The sequence below is a fragment of the Otolemur garnettii genome, unplaced genomic scaffold, assembly GCF_000181295.1.
Source record: "Otolemur garnettii isolate 467f Iridium unplaced genomic scaffold, OtoGar3 scaffold00008, whole genome shotgun sequence".
NCBI classification, from domain to species: Eukaryota; Metazoa; Chordata; class Mammalia; order Primates; family Galagidae; genus Otolemur; species Otolemur garnettii.
The window spans coordinates 33,386,114-33,412,876 of record NW_003852403.1 but is presented as its reverse complement, the minus strand read 5'-3'; the positions used below and the strand labels follow the sequence as shown (position 1 = coordinate 33,412,876).

At 34.8% G+C, this 26,763-nt stretch overlaps 1 protein-coding gene across 1 annotated transcript in view; it reads right to left on the bottom strand.

Annotated features, from left to right (window-relative positions):
- The window catches only part of PTEN (phosphatase and tensin homolog), a 98,939-nt gene that overhangs the window by 60,264 nt on the left and 11,912 nt on the right, over positions 1–26,763 (bottom strand). Inside the window, exon 2 of the mRNA XM_003783677.3 lies at positions 10,016–10,100. Coding sequence (XP_003783725.1) covers positions 10,016–10,100 — 85 coding nt within the window. The remainder of the gene's footprint in view (positions 1–10,015; positions 10,101–26,763) is intronic.

The following is a 26,763-nucleotide window of genomic DNA, read 5'->3' as shown; positions in this document are numbered from 1 at the left end:
CACTTCTATTCAACCTAGTATTGAATGCTCAACAGAAACAACAACAAGAACTAAAAGTCATACCAAGTTGGAAAGGAACAAGTATAATTATATATTTTCATATGGCACGGTTTCATATGTAGAAAACCCCAAGGCTTCCATAATTAATTAATTAATTAATTAAGCAAAGAAGCAGGGTACAAAATTTATAAAAAATAAGTTTCATTTCTATACTCCACAAATGAAGAATTCAAAAAGGAAATTAACAAAACAATTAGATTTACAATCATCAAAATGAATAAAGTACTTAAGAATTAACCACTGAAGTGATTCCTTGGCATGCTGAAAACTATAAAACATTGCTGAAAGAAATTAAAGACATAAATAAATGGAAAGACATCCTAAGTTCATAGATGAAATGACTTAACACTATTAAAATGTCAATAGTACCCAGTGCAATTTTTTAATGAGATCCAAATCAAAATACCAATTTTTTTTCAGAAATAGAAAAATACATCCTAAAATTAATAAAAACTCCTGAATGGCCAAAACAATCTTGAAACAGAAGAACAAAGTTATAGACATACACTTCCTGATTTCAAAACTTACAGTAATAAACATAGTGTAAAACATAGGTATTGCCATAAAGACAGACATAGACCAATGGACTAGAACAGGGAGCCCCTAAATAAACCCTGCCATCTACAGTCAAATGATATCCAAGAAGGGTGCCAAGACAATCCAAAAAGGAAAAGGGACAGTCTTCTCAACAAAAATGGCTGGGAAAACTAGATACCACTTTCAAAAGTGTGAAGCTGAACCCTTAGCTATCACCTTATATAAAAATTAACTCAAAATGTATCAAAGACCTAAATGAAAGAGCTAATAAAACTATAAAAATCTTAGAAGAAAACATGGGAGCAAAATTTCATGGCATGAATTTGGCAATGCTTTTTTAAATGTCACACCAAAGACACAGAAAATAAAACAGACTTGGACTTCATCAAACTAAAAAGCTTCTGCAAAGCAAATATTTAAAAAGCAACCTACTGAATTAGCAAAAATACAGTAGAACCTGTGTAAGTTGACCATCTAGGGGATTTTTTTTTTTTTTTTGAGACAGAGTTTCACTATGTTGCCATCAGTAGAGTGTCCTGGCGTCACAGCTCACAGCAACCTCAAACTCTTGAGCTTAAGTAATTCTCTTGCCTCAGCCTCCCAAGTAGCTGGGACTACAGGTGCCCGCCACAACACCCAGCTATTTTTTTTTGAGACCAGAGCCTTAAGCTGTTGCCCTGGGTAGAGTGCCATGGAGTCACAGCTCAGAGCAATCTCCAACTTCTGGGCTCAAGCAATTTTCTTGCCTCCACCTCCCAAGTAGCTGGGACTACAGGCAACCGCCACAACGCCCGGCTATTTTTTGGTTGTAGCCATCATTGTTGTTTGGCGGGTCCAGGCTGAGATTCGAATCCGCCAGCTCAGGTGTATGTGGCTGGCATCTTAGCTGCTTGAGCCACAGGCGCTGAGCCCCAGCTATTTTTTTGTTGCATTTGTCAATGTTGTTTAGCTGGCGTGGGCTGGATTCAAACCCACCATCCTGGGTGTATGTGGGTGGAGCCCTACCCACCAAGTAGGGGCACTGCCCATCTAGGGGATTTTTAACAAACTAGTCAACATACGAATGTGGCCAACATAAGAAACTTCCACTGAGTACACATGGTGCATGTCTGGTCTAAGAAAATGAGGTTAAGGACCTGATCACAGTGGGGAGATGGTCAACTATGTATCTGCAAATCATTATCTGATAAGAGATTAATATCCAGAATATATAAAGAACCCCTAAAACATAACAACCCCCCCCCACACCATCTAAAAACTAGCAAAGGGCTTGACATTGCTCCAAAGACAATACATAGGAAAATGCTCAAATCGCTAATCATTAGGGAAATGAAAAACAAAATTAAAATGATACCAATTTGCATACATTAGGATGGCTATTATTAAAAAACAAAATAAAAAATGTTGGTGAGGGCTCAGCATCTGTAGCCCAGCGGTTAGGGCACCAGCCACATACACTGTGGCTGGCAGGTTAAAACCCAACTCGGGCCTGCCAAACAACAATGAAACTACAGCAACAATTACAAAAAAATAGCCAGGCGTTGTGGCGGGCACCTGTAGTCCCAGCTACTTGGGAGGCTAAGGCAAGAGAATCAATTAAGCCCATGAGTTTGAGGTTGCTGTGAGCTGTGATGCTACAGCACTCTATCGAGGGCAACATAAGTGAGACTCTGTCTCAAAAAAATAAGTAACAAATGTTGGTGAGGATTTGGAGAAATCAGAACCCTTATGCATTGCTAGTAGGAATGCAAAATCATGTGGCCATTGTGGCATACAGTACAGTGGTTCCTTAAGAATTTAAACATAGAATTACCATTTGATCCAGCAATTTTATGTCTGGGTATACACACCCCAAAGAACTAAAAGCAGGTAACTCAAACATATTTACACACACATGTTCACAGCAGCACTATTCACTATAGCCAAAAAGTGGAACCCAAGCGTCCATCGCTGAACATATAAACAAACTTGTGGCATATACATATAATAGAATGTCATTCATCCTTTAAAAAAAGAAAATCCTGTCCCATGTTATAACACAACTGATCTTTGAGGACATTATGGTAAGTAAAGTGAGTCAGTCACAAGAAAAAGCAAATTATTGCACAATTCCTCTTATATGAGGTACCTAGAATCATCATATACATAAAGACAGAAGTAGAACAGTGGTTACCAGGAGCTGAGAGGATGGGAAATAGTGTTATATTTTTTATACATATGTAAAAATATATATTATCATAATTATAAAACTCAAACTACTCATTTCTGTCCCCCTCCATTTTCAAACCCCTATTCTTGCTTCTCCCCACATGCAACCACCCTCAACTACTGATTCTTTTTCCTTGTATTTAATTCAGTGTTTCTAAATATTAATACTGCTTCTTATAGATTTATTACCTATTCACTTCCTGCTATGACAAAGGCTTATGAAACTAGGAAAACTAGTAGTACGTATGTGTATACGTTTCACTTCTTTTAATTCCCTCAATGTAGCAGTATCACAATTTTGGGTTAAATCAATTGAACAAAATTAATATTTGCTTCCTTTTAAAATTTTCTTTAGTTTTCTCAGAATATATTGCATTTCCCCCCAAATATTTCAACATTCATCTATCAGTTTAATATTTTCTTACTGAAGCCCTCTCTTGCTCTAATCAGAACTAGTAGCTTTTTAGTTGGATTCTGTTTTTTCAAACCGTTTTCTTTCCTTTCTTGGTTCATTCCCTTGTTTTGCTGGAGAATATCTTCTAGTACTCTCCTAAAAAATGTTTCTCATGAATACATTTTTTTTCTGTTTTCACACTTGATTGACAGTTTGGCTGGACACAGAATTACAGGTTGAACACACAGCTTTTGAAGAAGTGTTTTATTATCTTTTGCCTTTCATCTAACTAAGAAGTTAGATGCCATTAATACTGATAATCCTTCCTAAATGATCCTAAAAGCCTTTATATTTATTTAGTTATTTGAGACAGAGTCTCATTATGTTGCCCTCGGTAGAGTGCCATGGCATCACAGCTCACACAAATGAGCAAACTCCTAGGCTTAAGTGATTCTCTTGCCTCAGCCTCCCAAGTAGCTGGGACTACAGGCTCCTGCCACAAAGCTTAGCTATTTTTTTTTTTTGGTTATAGTTGTCATTGTGGTTTAGCTGGCCCAGGCCAGGTTCGAACCCACCACCCTCAGTGTATGTGGCTGGAGCCGTAACTGTTGTGCTACGGCGCTGAGCCTTCTCGATATTCTCTTTACTCCCAAGGTTGTCAAATAAATTTTATAATAATTTGCCTCCTATGAGACTTCTTTCATTTACTACAGTTAGTACCACCTGAAGACTCAAATCCTAAAGAAATGTTCTACTTATAATTTTTTTGATTTCTCCCCTTTGTTTTCTCTTTTTGGGTTCTATTTATTGAATACTAGACTTATAAAGTACATTTTAACTGATACAATTTACATATAACATTCTATAATACTGTACTAAACATCTAAAGCAGTCTTTACATGTACCAATGATGTAGTAACTTAAACATATAGGTTTAAATACTGATTCTGGTTATTATACAGAATCAAATGCCTGGTAGCTGTTCAAATAATTTAAGAAAAGAGCAGAATAGAATGGCAACTAACAGAGATAAGTCAGGCACTACACAACTCCTGCTAATTTTTGCCACACAGGAATGTAAGTCAAGTCAGATCCACCAACTTTTCAGAAGAAGCTAGCAATAAGGCTTTTTATGTGAGGTCTCTTGACTTTTAAATGTAGGCAATAAATTCCAGTGGGAAGCCCCACATGAACCAACACTTTGTTAGACCAAACAAAGGATATCAATAGGCCAGATTAGCTCAAGAATTTCCACTCTGGGTACCTTGATTTATACGATAATACGGTCACTGAGGAAATCAGCTCTGGAATCTAAAAGACCTAGACTCAACCTTTAGCCTCATTACTTACCAGAGTTATGGCACATGGGGAAATTAACTTCTTTTGAACTACCTATGAAATAGGGACAGACTTACTGTACAGATTTAGTAAGATGACACAGGCTTACATAACAGTTACCTGTGTAAATAATATGCAAATAAATGCTCAAAACATTACCTACAATACCAAAAAAACAAAACAAAAAACCTCAGATTAGTGATGATAATAAACATCGTCTAATTCATGAAGGTTTCCCATTTGTAAGAAAATAAGACTAACAAAATAAGTGGAAGGCAGTCAATGGGCACAGTGGTTTCTCTTAGAGTGATAAAAATGTTTTGGAATTTGATAGAGGTACTAGTTCCACAACACTGTGGAAGTATTAAAAGTCAATGAATTATACACTTTAAAATGATTAATTTTGTGTTATGTCAATGTCATCTCAATGAAGAAAAAAGTGGGAAACAGGAAGACAATACAAGAGAATAAGTCAGAGAATGTTAGAAGGGAAAAATGGAACTGATAGACTTTCCTCTAAATTATTTTGACACTTGCCTCTAAATAATCTCTTCTTAATTCCTTTATTGTTATAATAATATTATTTTTTTAGATACAAGAGTCTCACTTTGTCACCTCAGTGGAGTGCCATGGTGTCACAGCTCACAGCAACCTCAAACTCTTGGGCTCAAGTGATTCTTTTACCTCAGCCTCCCAAGTAGCTGTGACTACAGGCACCCACCACAACACCCAGCTGTTTTCTGTTGCAGTTGTCATTGTTTAGCCGGCCCAGGCTGAGGTCGAACCCACCAGCCTCAGTGTATGTGGTTAGCACCATAACCACTGTGCTACAGGTCCCGAACCAGACAAAAAATTGTTTTATAAACAATTATTACATATCACAAAATTGTATACTCTCAGTATTTTCCTATAAATATATTAATCTTCTTGCTAAAAACTTCCCAGTAAATGAAAAAAAAATTATTTCCTATAGTTACAGAAAGTAAAATATTTTTACATACATCTTTTTTCATTTTATAACATTTCCCAAACTATGCTCTGTGAAAATGAGATGTTCTTTAATGTACAACAAAAGAAATGAAAGAGGAGGCAGAAGGAAAGGGAAAGAAAGAGAAGAATAGGAAAAGAAAAGTAGCATAGTAAAATCTTACTCTTAGGAGATTACAATGCACAGTGCATTTTAAAAGTTCTGCAGTGAGAGATCCAGTTCACTTCTATTAAACCTACATTTTCCAGATTTTTATTAGAGACAAAACAGATCGTTAAGTCACACCTCTTAAACTCATGAATTTGTTAAAGACTGCTTGGATTTATACCAGATAACATAAATCAGATAACTTCAATATTAGCCCAAGGGACAAGATTAACATACAAACAAAGAATAATTGATTATCTGAATAAAACATTGTTTCATACTTCCAGCATGTCAAGGCAAGACCTTTAAAACAAGAAAGGAGGAAGAAAAGGGTAGTAATAAGAAGAAAGGAAGGAAAAAACAACTTGGGAAGTTCTTTAACTTCCCTTTTGTAAGATGTCTCTGTCCTGCCCTATCAATTTTGACTGCTTATTAAGCAAAACATTTCCACTTAAGATAGTAAAAATGTTCAGCTTGGTACACTTCCCGTCCTCTTCAGCTTACTTTTTACATTTATTCCTAGCCTAGGGGATATTCTCAAAAAGAGAAATCTGTCTCAAAAGTATTCTAAGTACCTCAAGTATAAAATTTCACATTGCCATAGCAAACCATACACCCCAAACATTTAAATACTAAACAATTTTAACATGATGGTATTTGCAATTTATTTTACTCAAAGCAATGATGTAGTATAACAATAATAAAAATCTGGACTCTGCACAGTATTTCCCATTTGAGGGAAAATCACAGGAAAAATGCTGTTTTAAATATAAAAGAATAATTTTAAATATCCAATGGACATTTAAATAGTGAGGGCAAAGAAAAATCCAACAGAAAATAGCTTTAACAGAAAAGTAAAGGCATACAGAAATAAAAACACGTTTTTCACTGAGACACAGTCACCTTTGAACCGAAAAAGGAATCATTACTGATTATTAATACTGTCCCCAACATAATGTAAACCAATCAGGGAAATCACTCACTCAGGTAGTAGACAACAGCTATTTCTTGGAGAGGTTAATCCCAAAAGGCAAATTATTAGGACTTACTTATTTTCCTTTTCATTTAAGGAAGAACTAACTACACCTTCCTTCCTAGTTACTATTCATTCTTTCTCTTAGCAAAAGAAGGGGGAAGTGCTGGACAATTAAGCTCTCAAAACCTTATTGGCCATTTATCCTACAATCAAGAAAAGAGTAAGACAAACAAGGGCAGCAGAGCTTTTACACTCGGTTGATAATCTTTCAGTTTGATACACTACTAAACTGCCACTATGACATGCGGCAAGATGGGCTGGCTAAAAAACAAGCCAGACGCAAAAAATATTTTTTAGGAAAGTATTATTTGAAAGCCATAAGGCTAGAATAAGCTAAAGCCAGATAGAATAAAATTCAGCCTTGATTACTGATCATAACCTTAATATGTGAATTTTTTAATTCAGAGGCATGGCAGGAGTTATGAAATCAGATAAGGGACCAAATTAGCTCCCAGTATAGTCTTTTCTTAGTGAAGTTATTATAATCTAAGGTCTGATGATCATCAGTGGTACAGGTCTAGAAACTGAACATTAGTAACTTAAACAACGATCAGCTGGTCTTAGTAACTAATACACACTCAGAAGTGACCAATGCAAAAACTATCAAACTATATTAATTTACCATGAGGATATCCTTACCATAAATAGAAAACCTGCCCTTTATTCAGAGTACTCATACTATTTCTCAGCATGGGCACTATCTGGCTGGGTTAAATTGGTACTTAGTTGAATACAGTAATGTGAAGTAGATCATCTTGTGAGGTATTTCTTCCTGGCCTGATGAACACTTCTGCACCATAGCAACGAATACGTGTATAGTGACTACACTGCATGTTTCCCAGATTCTCCATCTCTCTTGATTCAAAATTTACCTCCATCATTCTTTTTTCATGGCTCATCATTGCATTTTCTTTAGATATGTTAGTCCCACAAGTTATACTAAGTTGCTGCTCCTAGGAGCCTAAATATTAAACATCTTTCTACTACATCTTGCCTAACTATGAGAAGGCAAATTCATTTCCCTATTATTTAAGTTCTTTTTTTTTTTTTTTTTTTTTTTTTTCAGAGTCTGTCTCACTATGTTGCCCTCAGTAGAGTACCCTGGCATCACAGCTCACAGCAAACCTCAAACTCTTGGACTTAAACAATTCCCTTGCCTCAGCCTCCCAAGTAGCTGGGTCTACAGGTGCCCCCAACAACACCCGGCTATTTCTGTTGCTGCTATTGTTGTTGCAGCTGCCATCGTTGTTTAGCTGGCCCAGGCAGAGGTCGAACCCACCAGCCTGGGATTATGTGGCCAGTGCCCTACCCACTGAGCTATGGACACCACTCTATTTAAGTTCTTAATCAGTACCTCTAATACCTCCATGCATCACCTATAATTTTAATAGAAACTACAGAATAGTAGGGTTTTTTTTGCAGTTTTTATAGATATTAAAGTTTAATTTTGAACACAATATAAACACTACCAAACTCTAACTGAACACAACTCAATACTGCAAAACGTAAGTATACTGTGGTTACAAACAAGTTACTAAATATTAACTGCTTACTGAAACAATCTATGACTGGCTTATAAAAGGGGACAGGTAGTCTTGATCTTTTATGAAAGGATTCTATATCTCCATGTTGCTTTTTAAAAGTGCCTTCCTGACTGGGTGTGGTGGCTCACCTGTAATCCCAGCACTTGGAAGACAAGCTGGGTAGATTGCCTGAGCTCACAGGTTCGAGACCAGCCTGAGCCAGAGAGAGACCTCATCTCTAAAAAAATAACTAGGCGTTGTGGTAGGTGCCTGTAGTCCCAGCTACTTGGGAGGCTGAGGCAAGAGGATCACTTGGACCCAAGAGTTTGAGGTTGCTGTGAGCTAAGACGACACGGTATTCTACCAACGGTGACCAAGTGAAACTCTATCTTAAAAAAAAAAATTACTTTCCTATCCATTTTAACATTTAACTCTCATGAACACTAAAAATTTAAATGGAAAGTTCTCAGGAAAGACATTTATGAAATACTGTAAAAGAAATAACCAAGACTTTTTCTTTTCTAAGAGATAAGGCCTCAGGTCAGGCACAGTGGTTCATGTCTATTATCTCAGCACTTTCAGAGGCCAATGCAGGAAGATTACTTAAGGCCAGGAGTTCAAAACCAGCCTGGGCAATATAGTGAGACCTTGTCTCTTTGCACAAAAGATAAAAAATTAGCTGGGCATACTAGTTCACACCTGTAGTCCCAGTTACTCAGGGGGCTGAGATAGGAAGATCACTTGTTGCCAGGAAATCAGGCTACAGAGCAAGGCCCTGTCTCTTTACAAAAAAAAAAAGTTAAAAAGAATGAGCTCTTGCTATGTTGCCAGGTTGGCCTCAAATTTTGGATACAGATGATCTACACATCTCAGCCTCCCAAATAGCTAGGACTTATAGGTATGTGCCACCATGCCTGGCTCAGAATTTAAACTTTGAAAGTCATTACATTTCCTACTGACAATTTAGTTAATTTATTCATAAATACATATTTTTTGCTGTGAAAACAGAAAGTATATTAAGACTTCTTGTACAGCACACACAAATTACTTCTCTATAAAATATACCATGTATTCTTAGGTCATAGGTGTATTTTTTTTTTTTTGCAGTTTTTGGCCGGGGTTGGGCTCAAACCCGCTACCTCCTGCATATGGGGCCAGTGCCCTACTCCTTTGAGTCACAGGCACCACCTAGGTCATTAAGTGTATTTTAAAAGCAATATTTAATTCAGTCTTGAGAAATACATTGTTCTCAACTGAATGATAATTATACTTAGAAAATTATGCAAAATAATAAAACTGATTAATTTAGACTTTGGTATACCTAGTTCTTTTCTATATCCCTTGTATCAAATACTTCAGGTGCTCGGTACATGCACGCCCCATTAAAAACTGCTCTACATAAAAATACACAGTATTAGTCATCTACACCTTAGCATGAATAAGTTTTACTGAATAAATCCAACCAAAGATTTTAAGTCTTAATCCTCAACTGTGAAATAAAAACCAAAAATCATACTGTAATAGAAATGGAATCTAGGCATTAACCCTGTGTGAGGAATTTTATTGAGTCCAAAAAATCACATCACATAAGTACGTGATTATGTATAAGGTTAATTCTTATCAAATTAGGTTTATCCTATGAAAGGCCATAAGGCACATTAAGGAAAAAAAGGAGTTACAGAGCACCACAAGAAGATTTTTCTGTGGCTTAAAAATCTTTTCTAAATCAAAATTCAAGAATATAAACATTAATATTTGAAACAGAAAATCAAAAGCATTCTTACCTTACTACATCATCAATATTGTTCCTGTATACGCCTTCAAGTCTTTCTGCAGGAAATCCCATAGCAATAATGTTTGGATAAATATCTGAGTACTTAAATTAAGGAAAGAGGCAAGAATGCACATATTTAAAATTATTACCTAATTATAAAAAGAAAGCATTCCCTACTTACAGGTACAACAATTAAAAGCCATCAATGTATTTTATCTGTAACCCTTTATGGGCAATTAAGAAATAGTGACAAATACGTTAATTCCAAAAGAGAACCTCAAAACTTTTAAAACAATTAGACGGCAAAATAATTTTCAAACCCCTGTACTTGGTACATTAAACATGAACATAAGGCAAAAGGTAACCTGAATATTTACAGTATTTAGGTACAGAAGAAAAACAAAAACCAAGGGCTTTGAAATCACAGAACAAAAGTATTCTGGAACAAAAGCAAAAATTCAAAAACAAAACAAAAAAATCTGCACCTCCCTAAAATGACTTAACAGTTCAATTTCTATTTTTTTACGGCCAAAGAAGACACCACAGTGTAGTAAAATAGTAGATAGAATGAGACTCAGAAAGTCAGATTTAAGAGCTGGCTGTGCCTCTAACCTGTTGTATATGGGTCATCTTGAAGTTTTGAGATACACAAATCAAGAAACATAATAGCCATGCAGATGGAAACAAATGAAGCTCTCCTTGCAACACCAATAAGGCAAGCAAGTTGAAACTTGCATTGATGAATCAGAAAGGACACTATCAACCAAGTTTCTTGGAAGTGAAATAATGCACCGTAACACAGTCTGCCTCAAACTTTTCTTAGTGACCCATGTAATCTGGAGAAGATACCTACTTAACATTTCTAGACCTCAGTTCTCTATTGTGCATGATGATTAAGTTCAAACAAATAACCAACCACTAAGGTCTACTCCATTTCTTGCTATCTATGACTTGATAATACTGAAATGAGATAGGAATTTTATTATTCCCTCTTCCAATCAATGCACAGTTGACCCTTGCAGGATATGAGTTTAAACTGTGCATCTTCACTTCAGTATGGACTTTCTTCTACTTCTGTCTTCTGAGACAGCAAAACCAACCCATTTTCTTCCTCAGCTTACTCACCATGAAGATGATGATGATGAAGACTTTTATGATAATCCACTTTAATTTAATGAACAGTAAATACATTTCTCTTCTTTATAATTTTCTAAAGAACATTTTTTCTTTACCTACTTTAGTAATATGCTATATAATACATACACAAAATATGTGTTATAAATGACACATATTCTTGGCAAGGTTTCAGTCAACAGTAGCTGTTTGGTAAAACTTTAAATTGAGGGAATCAAAAGTCATACCTGAATGTAGGCAGGGGTTGGTACCCCTAACCCCCAAGTTGTGCGTTACATTCAATTATGTTCCAGACTATAGTTGCATAAAAACAAACCTCAACACTCAAGAACTTATGTCCAACTATAAAAATCACCAACAATCTATGTTTTTATGATTCTTGCCCATCCATCACACCAGTTCTCTTTTTGTCTTGAGCTCTATCAATCCTCTCTAATCTCACGACTTTCTGACAGACCTTTCATGTGGGTCCAGCTAATCTGCCTAAAGCCACCCTTTAAGATTATAAAGTCTGTTCATCCACTTCTGAACCCATTTATCTTCCAAATACAATTCAAAATGCATCTAATCCAGTGCCCTTTTCAGATTATTTTTCTTTCTACAATCTTCAGATTGAGCTGACTTCAGTAATATTTTCAATCCAAAAATAGTTATCAAATTGCTGAAAGCTTTTGATACTTTAGTTTTTTCAAAAGGTTATTATAAACTGTATGTTCTATCTATAAGATAACTATGTACTGACCAGACAGATCTATGGAATATTTTAAGAAAGAAACTCTGCCCAACATTGTATACAGAGTATATCTTTTGTAAAGGGATGGGAGAAAGGGTATTTACACATATATTTGCTTTAATTTGAGCACCTACCCTCTATATACACATAACACAAATGATGAGAAACTAGTAAAAATATTAAACTATTTTCAATCATTTTACTGGTTTTAGTAATATATTTATATACATATATATATACTTGGAGACAAGAGTCTCAAGCTGTTGCCCTCAGTAGCTGTCGTGGAATCACAGTTCACAGCAACCTCAGACTCTTTGGCTTAAGCAATTCTCTTGCCTCAGCCTTCCAAGTAGCTAGGACTATAGGCACCCTCCACAATGCCCGGCTATTTTTTATTGTTGTTGTTGCAGTTGTCATTGTTTTAGCTGGAGGTTTAAACCCACCAGCCCCAGTGTATGTGGCCGGTGCCCTACCCACTGAGCTACCGGCACCGCCCTGGTTTTAGTAATACTATTGATATTCTCTAATTATTTTCTTTATAAGAATGAGCAATGAAGTTATGGTAATAATTTTAAGATTCATGATTATTAGTGTTAGAAAAGAGATAACATTGTAAAATCAAGAAATCAAGTAAAAAATTAATCTAAAGTATCAATGTATGTTTGTAAAAAGCCTGTATTTTTCACGTCTTTTCACTGAAATGGCCTAGAAACATCACCCTAACAGTAGGAAACACTCCCAGAACACAAATTTTTGTCTGTAATATAGTACACTAAAACGTACCAAACTTCTTAGAAAAAAAGAGTTGATGCCAGGTCTGAGGAAGGGAAAGCACAGGTAAATCTGGGATGCTTTTTTTGGTGCCAGACAACAAAAAAAGCTTACAAGGATTAATGGTCTATGTCAAATAGACAGAGGAGCTGGCACAAAGGTCCTAATGACTAGGTGTGATGACCTAAGCATCAAAGACAAATTTTAAATGATAAAATAAATTTTTAAACCCTGAATAAAACAAAAAAACCCTGCATCTATAAAGACACTCAAAAGAAAAAAAAATATCTTATTCATTTATCACCTTAGGTCTTCAATTTGAAAAATGGTAGAAGGAGATTCAAATATTCATCTTGCTTTCCCTGTAGTAACTACACTTAGGGTAACCAAACAGGCCCACTTAACAGGCTCAGCTCTACAGAAAATACCAGTTAATAAATGTGAAAGGATAGAATGAGAAAAGTCCTATTTTATAAGCCTAATGAAATTAACTGATATATGCAAAGATCAACTTATGGTGCTAAACCAGTAAGTAAACGGCTGACAAGAAACTGAACTTTTTAATAGATCCAAAACATTACACAAAATATTTTGTAATGTAAGGCGCCAGCCACGTACACCTAAGGTGGCGGGTTCGAATCCCCAGCCCGGGCCCGCCAAACAACGATGGCTGCAACCAAAAAATGGCCAGGCGTTGTGGCGGGCGCCTGTGGTCCCAGCTACTTGGGAGGCTGAGGCAGGAGACTCGCTTGAGCCCAGGAGTTGGAGGTTGCTGTGAGCTGTGATGCCATGACACTCTACCCAGGGGGATAGCTTGAGGCTCCGTCTCAAAAAAAAAAAAAAAAATTTTGTAATGTAAGGAAACAAATACATGTATTTGAACAATTAACAAGAAGATTGTCACTACCCACTTTCAGTGCCCAATTTCAGCATCAACATGAGTCAAGTAGAGATCACATACAATTTTGGCTGTCATAGATATCATCATCTATGAGAGCCAATTATCTTCAGCTTAAATCCATCAAGCCTTTAAATTTTAATCTGTAGGAAATATATAGGATGAAACAACCTAAAGATATGAGAGAATAAACTAGACAAAATAAAGTCTGTAGGACAAGACCCAGTTTCTTTTCAACAAGTGCCTTTAGGGGGAAAAAAAAAGCAAGGAGGATAGATGGCTGTCCTTGATTTTAAAGACAAATTTCCTAATAGTCAATTTCAAAGTACAATGCTGGATTGGATATTATTTTAGATAAAGCAGCCATAAAGGACATTTTTGAGCCAACTAGAAAAATTTTAATGTGATCTGAGTATTTCATGAGATGAGAATTCACTGAAATGAAAAGTTGATATAATTGACTAAAAAAAGAGATTCAAAGCAGAATGTACAGTGTAACAGATAAAAAATATGTATACATGCATACAGGCATATATGTAGACAAAAAGATTATAAACTAACATACTAAAAGTAATAACTTGTAGGTGGTGAGAATCTAGTTTCCCCCTCATTTTTACTTTTGTTTTCTATTTTTGTTACAATACACCTGCACCATTTCTGTAACAGATTTTAAAAGTTATGTCCTTTATAATTATATCCAAGTCTATTTACTAAATGTGATGACAAAATATTATCTTGCCCTGAAGAATCAACTCTGTGTAATTTTTAAAAGTGCTAAATTCCTACCAAAAAAAAAAACTTAAAGCACCTAAGATTTAAATAACATTTATTATGTCCCAGGAACAATTTTTGCCACTTCAAGTACACATAAAACTCACTCTAAACCTCAAAGTATTATTATAAAGATCCCCCCCAAACTATTATGATTATCATTTTAACAACACAAATGTTAGTTGCCATGTTTTGTTTTGAGACAGAGTCTCAAGCTGTCGCCCTGGGTAGAGTGCTGTAGTGTCACAGCTCACAGCAACTTCAAACTCCTGGGCCCAAGTGATTCTCTTGCCTCAGACTCCCAAGTAACTGGGACTACAGGCACCTGCTGCAACACTCAGCTATTTTTTGGCCTAGGATAGATCTGAACCTGCCAACTCAGATATATATGGCTGGCGCCATAGCTGCCTGAGCTATAGGCACTGAGCCAAGCCATGTTAGTCTCATATAAAAAAGCAACTTCACCTAAAAATGTAGCTCTTGTCCAATTATCAAAATATTTGGGGATATTATGTCCATTCGTGAAAAAAATAGAAGAGAGCAAAGCAATGCAATCCTTTATTTTGAGATAGAGACTCACTATGTCGCCCTCTGTAGAGTGCAGTAATGTCATAGCTCACAGCAACCTCAAACTCCTGGGCTTAAGCGCTTCTTTTGCCTCAGCCTCCCGAGTAGCTGGGACTACAGGTGCCTGCCATGACGGCTGGCTATTTTTTTGTTGTAGCTGTCATCGTTTAGCTAGTTGGGTTCAAACCCGCCAGCCTGGGTGGGTGTATGTGGCTGGTGCTATAACCACTGCTACAGAGCCAAGCTAGCAAGGCAATTTTTTTTTTTTGGAGACAAAAGGCTACTTTTTGGTTGCATTTGTCCTTGTTTAGCAGACCCAGGCTGGGCCTGAACCTGCTATGGGCACCGAGCAGAGCAATGCAATTCTTCTAAATAAATAATCTTTATTTTTTATTTCTGCCTTCAAGTACAAATGTAAGAAAATTGAAAATGTCAGGAAAAAATAAAGCACAGAAGCAGCAGTAAAGAATGCAAAGCCGTTGTAGTTCCCATCACTCTGAAATTCCTATAAAAATGATATATTTTGGTCAAAAATACAAATTGAATCATCTATGTTTTTCTGAAAAATAAAATTCTTTTTTATTTTATTTATTTTTTATTATTTTTATTATTTTTTTAATGAGACAGAGTCTCAAGCTGTTGCCCTGGGCAGAGTGCTGTGGTGTCACATTTCACAGCAACCTCAAACTCTTGGGCATAAGTGATTCTCTTGCCTCAGCCTCCCACGTAGCTGGGACTACAGGCACCCACCACAACACACGGTTATGTATTTTTGTTGTTGCAGTTGTTACTGCTGTTTTAGCTAGCCTGGGCCCAGGTTCAAAGATGCCAGCCTCAGTGTACGTGGCTGACACCCTACCCACTGAGGTATGGGCACCGCCCTAATGCAATTCTTTATTAAAAGAATAAGTATTACCACTAACCCTAGAGTTTATCTGCCCTGAACCATTAATTTCAGTAAGATTTCTAGTAAGATATTCTCCTCACAGAAAATCATAAAACTACAAAGCCCCCTTGAAATGTGGTCATCCTAGCCAGGAATAAGCTCAAATTATCCTCAGTCCATTTTGGCTGCAACAGAATACTACAGACTATGCAACTTATAATCAACAAAAATTTATTGTGCTCATGGCTCTAAAGGCTACAAAGTCAAAGAGCATGGCACTACATCGGCAAGGACCTTTTTGCTGAGTTATCCCATGATAGAAGGTGAAAGATGAAGTAATGCATGAAATAGAAAAAGGGAGCAGAGCTTCCAAGAAATCTAATCTGCTACCATGATAAAAACCATTAATCCATTCTTAATGATAGAACCTTTGTGACCTAATCACTTTTTAAGGGTCCCATCTCTTAATAACATCACAATGGCAAGTAAATTGGAATGAGTTATGGAGAGGACATTAAAACCACACCAGTGAATAAGGTAGCAAAGGATTTGCTTAAGAAAACTTGCCTGTAACTATACATAAATAGGTATTACATACTTTCTAATGTAAACTCAGCTGGCATCCTACTTCATTCACACAATTATTCAAATATACAGTGCACATTCTGCGTAAGGAGACTGAGAATGAAGGGCTATGTGAGGACTCAGTTGTACAACAGTGATAAAGGCTCTTTCGTATAAAAGATCAAGATATTTTCAGAGTTAAAGAGGCAGGGATCAATGCTATGTGAATATAAATATAGCTTCACCAACTAGGTAATATGTTAGATAATCCTTAAGAGGTAAGTGAGATACCAGTAGATAGAGAAAGAAATAATAGCAGTTAGAACATTCCAAGCAGAAGCTAGAACAGAGATAGGAAGATGCATAAAATACTAATACCCTAGTGAGACTTCCAATTAAGAAAGAAAAAAAATTTTTTTTAATATTCAGGAAAAAGCAAGCAGTTCAGTGCAGCTTACACACAAAGCTATATGAAGAATGTGGGTTACAGTTTTAAGGATGCTATGGCAGGCCATTAAAAATAATCAGACAGATAAGGAGTCAAAGGCCAGGATCAACATGGGAGCCCCTTGCAGCACAATACATCTTGTTTATAGTCCTTTAAACAGAGTTTAGAAATTCAGTCTTTTTAAGGTTTCATTTGCCTCAAATTCTCACCTTCCTTATTCATATAATTTGAGATTTTACCTAAGACAGTATCATCCATTAGCAGAAAGACATAGACAACTGGTATCTCGAGTATCTTGCCAAATAGTTCGCCATTGCTTTCTCACTTAACCCTAACAATCTTATAATGTAATAAGACACTCTCACAGATGACAATAGTGAGGGTCAAAAAGACTGTGTAATTTGCCCAAGGTCCCAAAGTCAATAAGTAATAAGTTATGATTCTAACCCAAGTTATATACAAAACTCCACAGCCTAAACTTTTTATACCATATTGCCTCACAAGTAATTAAGATTTTTGTATTTCTAAATAAAAATATAATTCTTCAAAAGAAGCACATTCACATAAAAGTGATTTACCAATTTACAGTTACATTACTAATGAAAATGCTAAAACTGAAAAATTTCTAAAAGATAATACAGTACAGAAACCTATTAGCATTTCCAAAACTAATGTTAGCATCTAAATTAGTAGCAAATCTTAAGCCAAATATTTCTTATGCTGAGAATTATACTAATAAACAAAATTTTCTAATATCCATCATTTATGCTTCTCCATATATTACAGTTTCATGACTTTCATTAAAATTTTTTATGACATACTTTCCTAAAAAGTACTTAAAACCACATAGGAATTGAAGAACTAAAAAAAATATGTATTTTATATATATATAAAATTTATAATACAAAACAAATTCACACCTGACATTTTTCTGAATATGGAATGCTTAATGTGAAATCTAAAAAGTACTTTAAGTCACATAGGAATTGAGGAACAAAAATATATGTATATATTTTTTGTATTTTATATATATATAAAATTTCTAATACAAAACAAATTCACACCTGACATTTTTCTCAATATGGAGTGCTTAATGTGAAATCTTAATCTAATGACTTCTAAGTACTAAGTATAAAGAATTATACTAACCAAGGAAAGTTGAATATTTCTGGCATCTAGAGATCTACTTGCAGGCGGTGTGGCATAATGATTAATAACATAAATTCTGGAGCCAAGTAGCCTGAACTTGAAACTCCCAGCTTTATTTACTGTGTAACCTTAGGTAAGTCACATACTCTGTGCCTGTTTCTAAGTAAAATGGGGCTAAAAAAAATACGTATGATATAGATAGGTATAGATGTAGAGTTGTTATGAGGATTAAATGAGCTAGTATATCAACAACACTCACAACATAGTGATGAACAAATGATACTGCCTTATCCCATAAGAAGCCATCATTACTATTTTTTTCAATGAGTGACATGTGAAATAACCTAATCCTTCTGAAGAGTATCAAAGCATAACAGAAATGTTAACTCTTTGAAATCTTTATTTTATCAATTTGCCTTTTAAGTATTTCTTTTCTTTGAGACAGGATCTCACTCCATCACCAGGCTGGAGTGCATTGGGGTCATCATAGCTCACTGCTACCTCAAAGCAATACTCCTGCCTCAGGCTCCCAAGTAGCTGGGACCACTAGCCTGAGGCTCAAGCAATCCTCCTGCCTCAGGCTCCCAAGTAGCTGGGACCACTAGCCTGAGCCACCACAATCAGCTAATTTTTCCATTTTTTTGTAGAGATGAGGATCTCACTTTTGCTCAGGCTGATCTAGAACTCCTGACCTCAGTGATCTTTCTGCCTTAGTCCCCCCGGAGTGCTAGAATTTCAGGCATGAGCTACCACACCTGACCTAAATATCGTATTTGTTTTATTATAAATTTAAAAATATGTAAAATATTATTTCAAAAGAAAAAAAATCATTTTCTTATAGTATCAGTGAAGGTTAAATACACCTTAAGAAGAGAAGTAGAAAAAAGGCATACCTGGCACATTCTATCTTGTTTAGGGTGGATGGCCACCACAGTTCTGGGAGATTTGAGATATACTAAACAGATTTGTTTCCCTCCACCTCTGAGCAAATGTATTAAATCTGTTTTGTCTTAAATGAAGTATAATTTATATACAACAAAATGCACGGATCTTAAGTGATTAGTTTTGATGAATTTTGATAATTACATATAATCGTGTTTGAACAGTTGATTTTGGTGATACAAAAATCCTTTCTCACCACAGAATATGCAAAGGAAAAAAAATAATAGCAATTAAGTTCTAAAGTCTGTCCACAGAAGTTAATTTAATCCCTAATACAATAAATCTATCATATAATAATGTGGCTATTTTATCAGCTAAGTAAATCTTCTGTTTGGTTTATTGAGACAGGGTCTCCCTCTGCTGTCTAGGCTAAAGTTCAGTGGCATCATAGCTCACTGCACCTTGAAGAAATCTCCCAAGTAGCCACCATACCTGAATAATTTTTTTTATTTTTTTATAGAGACAGGTTCTCAGGTTCTTGCTAGGTTGCTCAGGCTGGTCTCAAACTCCTGGGCTCAAGTGATCCACCTATCTCCGCCTCCCAATGTGTTAGGATTATAGGTGTGAGCTGCCTTGCTTGGTCTAAGTAAATTTTTATTGTCTGTCTAGGTTTCCAGTCATAAACGAAAGCACTGAAAATATGTTCCAAGTTTCATCTAACAAAATATCTTTTATTAAACAACTTTGAGTCAAAATCTAAATAAAATATCTACCTTATTTCAAATTTGCATTTGCACTTAAATTATGCTAGAAATTTAACAACACTTTTCAAATAGCATAAAACTAAAAATAGCTCCCTAAAGCTATTTTGTAAGACTATGCTCCTGGCCAGATATTGTGGCTCACACTATAATCCTAGCACTCTTGCTTGAGCTCAAGAGTTCAAGACCAGCCTGTGCAAGAGTGAGACCCCCACCTCCAAAAATAGCCAAGTGTTGTAGCAGGCACCTGTAATCCCAGCTACTTGGGAGGCTGTGGCAAGAGAATCGCTTGAGCCCAAGCATTTGAGGTTGCTGTGAGCTGTGATGCCACAGCATTCTACCAAGGGTGACAAAGTGAGACTCCGTCTCAATAAATACATAAATTAAAAAATTAATTAATTAATACAAAAGAATATGCTCCTGACATATATACTAAATCTTATTTTAAGTTCACTAAAAGTAAAGCAGTTGTAGTGTTTAACATATGTATGCATGCTTATCACTAACTTATAAACTAAAATTTAATTTTACAAATCATACTTTATTGTCATAATCATTTTAAGAAAAATAATTTCCAGAGATCAGAGATGTTATTTTTAAAATTACAGTAAACTTAAAGTTGCAGTAACAACATAAAGCTGTAACATGTAAGTGACAAAATAAAAAGTGATAATACAGTTTTAGAGAGGTAGTAAGTAAAAAGCATCAAAAGCTAATCTGAAATTGTCTGGCTCCTAAAAGGTACATTGAACTAAACCAGTGGCAGGAATGAAGAATAAAGTCAGACTAACAAGAGAAGATAATAGGAACGGAAAGCAAGTTAGCCAATACCAGGACTTTCCCATTTAATTTTATTTACTAGGAATTTCAGGAGCTTTTCCCTGCTTTCTGTCAGTGCTTTCAACCAACACACAGGCTTATGAGGAGGGGACAAGAAATTCTTAAGTTACATCATCAGGTTTACATTGATTTCAATAAACTTTTATCAAATTTAAACTTAAATACTTTCGAATATGTCACAGTTAAATTCATATTATAATTAAATTATGCTTTAAATTTAATTAAATCAAATTATGCTTTAAATATCACTCCTGTGCACTTTTATGACTTCCTCATTTAATGAAAGATTTTATATTTCTTACTAGATTTTATTTTTCCCTATTAAGTTTCCTGAATGTTGACAATGGCTTTGCTTCCCAAGGTGAAGATTCACATTGAGAGAAAAGCAGAAATAGCAAAGTTCCTTGAATTTTCCAGATGATACAGTTCAAACTGTTCATTATTTAAGAACAATCTGTATGAATACATAAAGCTCATGCCTATATAGATCAAATTAATGCAAATTAAAACTTATTTTCTAAAGGGAAAAAAGTACATAGGTATAAAAGCTTTGACTATAAAATTTTTAAAGAGGAGTGCTCCCAAAGAGGGAGTTTTAAGAATAAAGAAGGAATAACACACAAACTTTAAATATTTACTAGGTGCCGGATCCTGTACTAAGCACTTAATGAATACTGTCATTTAATATAGAAGACCAAGGTTTCATTCCCAGCTGTGCAACTTAAAGCCTATGACCTCAGGTAAATCTCTCAATCTCTGGGTCTCAAATATTTTTGTTTTGTTCTTCTGCACAATACTGATAATACCTATTGCTATAATCTCTTCACTCATTGTCTTAACAGACCAAATGGGATATCCAAAAGTATCTTTAAATCTATAGAAGTGCAAAGGGCTTTATAATGGTAAATAGCAGATTACTAAAGGTTGCATAAGTTAAAAACGTCCTGTTTAGTTCACAAAGCAACTTCAGTGTGGTGCTTTTATAAACAAATTACAAAAGAAGGAATTCTGTGAAATGAAGCACAAATTTTAGGTCTCTTTTAATACTTTCTAGTTAATCTTTTAGAGTTGACAATTAAGAAATGAAAACTGACTCTCAAATAATCTCTGAACTCTACTTTCGTATTTTACTTCTCCAAACAATCCTAATCTCTAATCTTTCATTTTTTTATATTATATGATCTTGTCATGGCTAAAAAGTTTTTTGCACATTTTTTGCTTAGAAACAAGTTGTGATCTCACTTTCTCTATGGAAATACCACACTCTACAAAAGTAACATCAAGAATTGCTAGAAATTTTTCTACTGTGTAGTGCTATAAATTCGTTCACTTAGCAAGAAATCTTGCAACTTGTTAAGACAGAACTATCAAACTGTTATACTTTTTCTTTCTTGAGACAGAGTCCCACTCCGTCACACAGGCTAGAGTGTGGTGGTCTTGTAATAGCTCACAGCACCCTCAAACTCCCAGGATCAAGCAATCCTCCTATCTCAGCCTCCTAAATAGCTAGAACTACAGGAAGAGGCCACTCTATCTTGCTAATTTTTCTATTTTTTGTGGAAACAAGAGTCTCAGTCTTATTCAGGCTTATCTCAAACTCCTGGCCTCAAGTACTTCTCCCACTTGGCCTCCCAGCATGATTAGCTTAGGGAGCTTAGGATTAGCATGAGCCATGGAACCAAGCCACACTGTTATACTTTTAATCCAGCAGTACCATTCCAGCAATATACTCTAAGAAAATAAACAAAAAGTAAACTCTATAAAGATAATCACAACAGTGTTGTTTATATAAGAAAGAAAAAGAGAAATAACCCTGTAACAGTATGGTAAGCAAACCATGGCATTTAGCTTAGCCTGATGAAATATTACCTATCTAGCCTTAAAAATAAGTACCTATTAACAGGTAAGAATTATATTTGTGAAAAAACAGACCACAGAACAGGACAAAAACACTGATTACAACTATGTAATAATGTGCACATATACACTAAAAGAGAAAGATAATTTCTAGTGACAAACCTGAAACAGAACTAACTTTTTCCCCAATTGAACTCATTAAATTTAAGAATAATTTTTTTTTTGGGGGGGGGGGAGCAGGGCTGGGTTTGAACCCTCTACCTCCAGTATATGGGGCTGGCTCCCTACTCCTTTGAGCCACAGGAGCCACCCCAATTTAAAAATAATTTTAAAGCAATTAGTAGCAGATATATTAAAATTACACTCAGAAAATTAACTTTTTAAAAAAACAATCAAGGTATTATGAACCTCAACTATTTAATTTTAAGCAAATTAGTACTTCAGAAAAATATTTTGGCTCGGCACCTGTAGCAGTGGTTATGGCACCAGTAACGTACACCGAAGGTGGCGGGTTCGAACCTGCCCCAGCCAGCTAACCAACAATGACAACTGCAGCAAAAAACAGCCAGGCATTGGTGGGTGCCTATAGTCCCAGCTACTTGGGAGGCTGAAGCAAGAGAATTACTTGAGCCCAAGAGTTTGAGGTTGCCATGGCACTCTACCAAGGGCAACATAATAAGACTCCGTCTCAAAAAAAAAAGAAAGAAAACAAGAAAATTATCTTATCACATCATTGATAATGTTAGTAATACTTTAAAATCCAAAGTATAATATACTTATTATATTGGGTAAAGGATAATTAGCCCTCCTAACTTCATCAATTTCTCTTCATAAGCAGTTAATTATGAAATAATCTGTCAAGCTTATATCTGTGTACCTCTAAAAATTTAAGTTGCCCAACTAACTGGTTTTAACGAGTATACCAATTACTTTCTTCCCAGGTCTCTGGATGAATACGATAAGACTGGTTTCCTGTTTCAGAACTCTACTGCTGTTAAAACACACACACACACACACACACACACACACACACACTCCTCTACCATTTTGCTCTCCCTAAAAGAAATCTAGGACTGATCATTAATGACAAATCAAATAAAATATGGATTTAACTTACATAACAGCTTTCAAAAAGATTACCAGCTCAACAAATGCATTAGACATACTTGTCAACAGCATTATATACATGAATTAAGACAAATGCTAACTATTAATAATTTTCTACAGCAAAATCACAATAAGACATATAAAGATTGTAAAAGTTAAAATTATAATGTTGATTCAACATTACTATAAAGTTCCTAAGAGAATATTTTTAAATACTCTAATATTCACATTCAATGATTTATATATATGTATATATGTGTCATTCTGCTTATAAAAGCCATGCTTTTATCATTTACTTTACTAGAAGTGATTACCCTAAGACACTAGGTTTTTGTGACTATATAATTATGCAAAAAGATATAAGACAGGTAACTTTTATACAAATGAAAATATTCAAACAGGTAAGGTACAAAAGATGCCAAGTAGTCTGAGAACAAAAACCTAGTTATAGTACCAATTCACACAATTCTACCTGAAGAAAAAAATAAGATTCCAAAATTTCCATCTGTACTGATTTTGGAGGTGCAAACATGAACTCATTTACCAATATTCAAAACCTAATACATACTAGGTACTAAGAAAACATAGTTCTAATACAAAAGTATCTCCAGCAAGTAGGTTTTCTTTTCCTAATAAACAATAACTACAAAACTCCTGTATTTGCTTAACAATCAAAATTTACCTTTCAATGAAAGCCTTGTTCATTTGAAGTCATTTTAAATGAGAAAAGTTCCAAACAAGTATGTATTGAACAGCATCATTTTATATTTGGCTTTAAAATAATAAAATCAAATCTCTTTATTCTCTACTACAGCCCAGGAAATCACTTGGAAATCAGTTGCTTTTTTCCCAATTGGCAAAAACAGCTTTGCCTAATGCAGAACTGTAGACAAGAGACAAGAGTGAACTAGAAACATATGTGAACTTTAAAATATAAAGACAAATATATTGTGTGTCCACCATTAATATGTAAGAATCACAGATTTTATAACTGTCTTGTTCTAACATTATAAATTTACTCTTATTTCCACTGATGGATTTTAATCATTTTGTCAACTTTAAAATAATTTGAAAAATAAACTATTTAAAAATTTTGAAATCACAAATACTAAAATACTAGTCCAAATCCGTATTTTTAAGTTTAATCACAGGCAATTTTAAAATGCACTAATAGAGGCTGCATGCCTGTAGCTCAGTGATTATGGTGCCAGCCACATAAATCATGGCTGGTGGGTTTGAACCTGGCCCAGGGCTGCTAAACAATGACAACTACAACAATAGCAGCAAAAACCATAGCCAGGCATTGAGGTGGGAACCTGCAGTCCCAGCTACTTGGGAGGCTGAGGCAAGAGAATCTAAGCCCAAGAGTTGGATGCTGCAGTGAGCTGTTAACACATGGCCCTCTTCTCAGGGTGACATAGTTGAGACTGTCTCAAAAAAAAAAAAAAAAAAAAGGTAAAATAAAATAAAATGCACTAATAGATACTAGAGTAAGTATACAATGCTTGGTTTGAATAAATAACACACTTACTGTTGGTCTTACCTATAAATACTTGTTATTGAAAGAATACTACTTTATTAGGAACCCAATTATTGTAATTGTGCAGGAAAGCACAATTACTGATCATAACTGGTTGTGAAATCTTTATATCCAAAGAATATACAAAAAATTTAGAAAAGCATTAAGCTAAAACTTAAAAGAAAAAAAATCTAAGGAATGCCAGCCTTTTCAACTAGTAAATAAACTTTTAAAACATATAAAGTTTAATACACAGGAAAACAAAAATACTCATAGTTAGATGGGAGGCATAGTAGTCAAAACAAGGGACAGTAACTCTTAACACCTCATACCCTTTAAATACTATTAAGTAAACAGACAAACCTTTAGTACTTGGATAAAATTCTTACCTACATGTGTGCCTTACTTAAGAGAGATAATTTGCAGGCACATCTGTCTATCCACAAAGGTCCAAAAGAGTATCATTCTTTACACCACCTACAATTCAGTCCTGACCAAAGTCTATAAACTGATGTTAATAAACCAATCTACTTTTCTCAAAGATATTAATCTAAAAATTGGCAAGATGCGTCTTGCACAATACACTGGCCCCCAGTACACAGCATCTTTTGAAAATGTAAAATCAAACTCATATTTAAACGTAAATATTATTTTTGATCATATTTTATCATCTGGCATGATAAACTTCCTAAGAAAATAAAAACAATGTTGACATAATAAAACAAACTAGATTAATCAGATTCTATTAAGCCAAATATGTCATTTTAAAGACTTCTATACAACTTGGTAAGACCAAGTGCCTAGCAGTGAATAGAAAAGTTATAGAAGCAAATCCTAGAGTGGCTTAAAATTCAATAGCAAAAATTTAAATAGGGAAGCTCATTTGCATACTAACAAAAATTAAGTTGAACAAGAAAAAAGAAAACTTGAAAAATATTTAAAGCAAATCTTTAAGGTATTCTTACTAAATTAGTTTCCTGATTTCTATAGTAACAAATTCCTGAATGTCTCTACTTGCTAGGAAAACTAGTTTAAAAATACAAAATCTTATATAACTTAGTATCTCAAGATAAAACATGATGCCTTGAGTTAACTATCCAAACAATCTAGTAAAAGTGAATGACTAAAAGCCAGGCTTTCATTACATAATCTATAGTTCTCAACCAGTACCTTTGTATTTTAGCAGAAAAATATAACCTCTAGCCTAACTATTAGGTTTCGTTTTTGCAAAAGTTTATTATGATTTGGTGTTAGTCTTAAAAAAATAAAAAGCAAAACACATAATTAGTAGGTGATTCCAAAGACAGAGATGTCAAAACCACTTATATCACTAAATTATCTTAACTTTTTCCTACATTTGAGTAACAGATGGCAGGCCTTAGTTCTTGGACACTACACAATAACCACAATCTGTGTGACCTTTTCAGTATTAAAAAGAATTCAAATAGACTTAAAAAACACCTTACCATATTTTACAATAATACACATAAACATGAGTACAGCCTAGACATACAAAATTATATCATATTTCAGTATACTATTTATTTATTTTATATAGATGTCCTACAACTAGTCCATGAGAATTACTCAGATGTAAGAGTGTTTCTTGGATTGCCAAAAACCATATACATACACTCGCAAATAAAATATTTTTGCCCTTACTATGTTTTCATTAGCATCCAAGAAGATGTATACTACACCTAAATCAAAATTTCCTTCAGAGTTGAAACAATTTTGTCTCATTTGGAAAATGTTACTTTAACAAGTAATTTTGTTTTTAAAAAGAGAAGAAAGTTTCTACTAATATTTATCTAAACCATTTTTTTCTAACTACATGAATTTAATAAATTAATATACCTCTCTAATAAAGA